This window comes from Apaloderma vittatum, unplaced genomic scaffold (genome assembly GCF_000703405.1).
Source record: "Apaloderma vittatum isolate BGI_N311 unplaced genomic scaffold, ASM70340v1 scaffold7200, whole genome shotgun sequence".
Lineage (NCBI taxonomy): Eukaryota > Metazoa > Chordata > Aves > Trogoniformes > Trogonidae > Apaloderma > Apaloderma vittatum.
Window position 1 is genome coordinate 1 of NW_009692788.1, and position 2,849 is coordinate 2,849.

Sequence of the window (2,849 nt, forward strand, 5' to 3'; positions counted from 1 at the left end):
GCGCCCCTCCGCAGCCCTGTAGAAGCGTCCTTACGCTTGTGCGGCGCCCAGTGGTGCTGCGGGGCCGTCCGCGGCACAGCAGCCTTCCTTGCTCAGGTTGGGGAGTTGGGTTTTTTGGGTTTCGCTGCTTTTTGTTGTCCTGGGCTAGTTTTTCCCTCCCTCCTTTTTCTTTGACCCTGCAAAGGCTGAGGAGCAGTTGTCCTAGGAGCTGGTCACAAAAGTTGCAGAGAGAGTATTTTTGAAGCCTTAGTTTTTTTCCTATTAAAGCAAAGTAAAACGTGATTGATTTGATGCTGGTACTCTCTTGGTCCTACTTATTATGGCAAATACTGCCACAATTGAAGGGGAAAAAAAAAAATGCAGGGAGAAGAATTCAGAGGCCAGCACAGACTATGCTTTTTTTGGCAGGGCTCTGGAATACCAGTGAGAACCCTGGGAAGGAGAAAGCCATTTATTTAAGTGACAGAGCAAATGATCTGGCTTCCCATGACTCAACAAAAGGCCACATTGCCAGCCAGGACAGCATCCTCCTGAGAAGAGATGTGCTGCAGTTGGAAGCCCCTTTTTACAAATACTCAAGATAACTGGCTTTAAATGGGCTGTGTTCTTGCATAGTAATTTTGATTTTCCTCAGCTGAGAGGGAGGTCTATGGATAAGTTTTACAAATAAAGCTAGGCTTCTTATTGAATACTTGCAGTAGGCTTTCAGCATGGACTTTTGGGGATTTTAAAAAGATGTTTTAAGCACAATGAGGTGAAAAAATAAAGCATGTTGTCCCCCTTCACCTTTTTTTTTTCTCCTCCTCTATTCACCCAGCAGTTAGTGCTGTGCAGAAAAGCTCCGTTATCTAGACCTGGGTTAATAGCTCATAGAAAATATTTCCAAAGGTGCTTTAGCATTTTTACTTATCTGAATTAACCAAAACCAGAGTGCATACCAAATGCACTTATGGTTGTTTAGAGCCACAGTGTGATGGTTCTGCCTGAAGGTACATAGCCTTCCATTTGATGCCCTGATGTGAGAGGTGATTTGCTTAATATAGGGCTGTCTCTGCTCAGAGATGAAGCAGCTGATCCAGCTTGCTGGAATTTTAAGAGTCTCTAAAAGGGAAGCTGAAGTGGATAAGCGCTTCCACTGTAACTGGATCTATTTTACTGGTTGCTAGAATGTTCTTTTATGTATTTTCAAGAAAATTTGTTTAATTCACTGTCAGTAAACGGGAGTGGACTACATTTGAATTGAAAGAGTTCAGAATTAGCAAGAAATGACTGAATAGTCTCATCCTAGCTTCTTAGCTTGAACTGTCAATTTTAGTTTAGGCTGCATTATTTAAAGTCATGCAAAGACAAGGCCATGAATGATTAAGAGAGCAGATGAAACAAATATGCATTCTTCAGCAGCCTCTTACCTGGCGTAACAAATAGTAACATGCTGTCTTTCTGCACCTTTCAGAATGATACAGATCTTGGATCCAAGACCTTTGCCGAGCTCCATCATGCCTGTGGATGTGGCTATGAGAATTTGCTTAGCCCATTCTCCACCGCTGAAGAGTTTTCTCAGCCCCCTTGAGCAATGCCAAAGAAACAACTTTGTGAACAGATTCAAACCGCTCAGACCGTGTCTGCACGTGAGACGTGACTCTGAAGCTCAGAAGAGTGACTGGAACCACTCGGCAGCCCGAGCCAAGAAGCGGGTTGTGTTTGCTGACTCAAAGGGACTGTCCCTGACAGCCATACACACCTTCTCTGAGTTTCAGGAGAACTCTGGGTGGGATCTTCAGTTTGACCTCTTAGGTCTTGAAAATGTAACATCTGACTTAAAGCTGCATGAGGAGAAAAACTTGATTCTGGGCTTCCCTCGGCCCTCATCTGACTACCTGGACTTCAGGAACCGCCTGCAGAAGAACTTGGTCTGCCTGGAGAACTGCACTTTGCAAGAGAAGGTGCTGTTGGGCACTGTGAAAGTAAAAAACCTGAGCTTTGAAAAAAAGGTTCAGGTTCGAATTACCTTTGATACATGGAAGACCTACACAGACATTGAGTGTGTATACATGAACAATATTTACAGTGATTCTGAAAATGATACCTTCTCATTTAGCATTGACTTGCCTCCTGCTATTTCCTCTGAAGAGAAGATAGAGTTTTGCATTTCTTACCAAAGTAGGGAACATACCTTCTGGGACAATAATGAGGGCCAGAATTACAAGATTCTCCATGCAGAGTGGAAGCCTGATGGTGTTCAGATACCATCTGCCAAGAAAGACTGTGTAGATCTTCAGACTCCGAGGAGGGGACAAGAGAAAGAACCTGATCAACTAGGCAGTCCAAGGCTGTCCAGTGGTCTCTTTCCCCAGTGGCAGAGCTTGGGTCAGCTTGAAAATTCATCACCATATTGGTGATCAATATTAGCGAGGAAGCGTTCTTCCATTTGACAACAGAACAGTGTTAGTTTTCTGGTTCACGTACCACACAATGAAACCACCTGGCAGGTTTTGTTGGCTGTTTGAACAGATCCAAACTTATTAGTCTGTGGGACTTGTTAAACCATATTATGCTACTGAAGTTCTAGCCAAAAGTTATCCTTGGAAAGAAAACCAAGATAAAGCCTATGTGTATGCCACCTACTATAGAAATAGCATGCCCGTATCTTGAGTATTACACTGCTTTCTTTTGCTGTAGACTCTCCTCAGTGACTAGGAAAGAGATTCTTGTGAGGAAGCGTGGAAGGCGATAGTATCTTAGCAAGGTGTATAACTGCATGTGTGAGAGGATGTGTGCATGCACAGGGGCATTACGTGAACAGAACATCACAATTCGTTTTGCACCTGTTAGGAGTGCAGCAGCGATGA

At 43.7% G+C, this 2,849-nt stretch overlaps 1 protein-coding gene across 1 annotated transcript; it reads left to right on the forward strand.

Annotated features, from left to right (window-relative positions):
- Positions 1–1,442: 1,442 nt before the first annotated feature.
- On the forward strand, positions 1,443–2,399 carry PPP1R3C (protein phosphatase 1, regulatory subunit 3C). Its single transcript, XM_009867649.1, has one exon. The coding sequence runs from the start codon at positions 1,455–1,457 to the stop codon at positions 2,397–2,399; it is 945 nt and encodes a 314-aa protein (XP_009865951.1). The 5' UTR covers positions 1,443–1,454.
- The last annotated feature ends 450 nt before the right edge of the window (positions 2,400–2,849 follow it).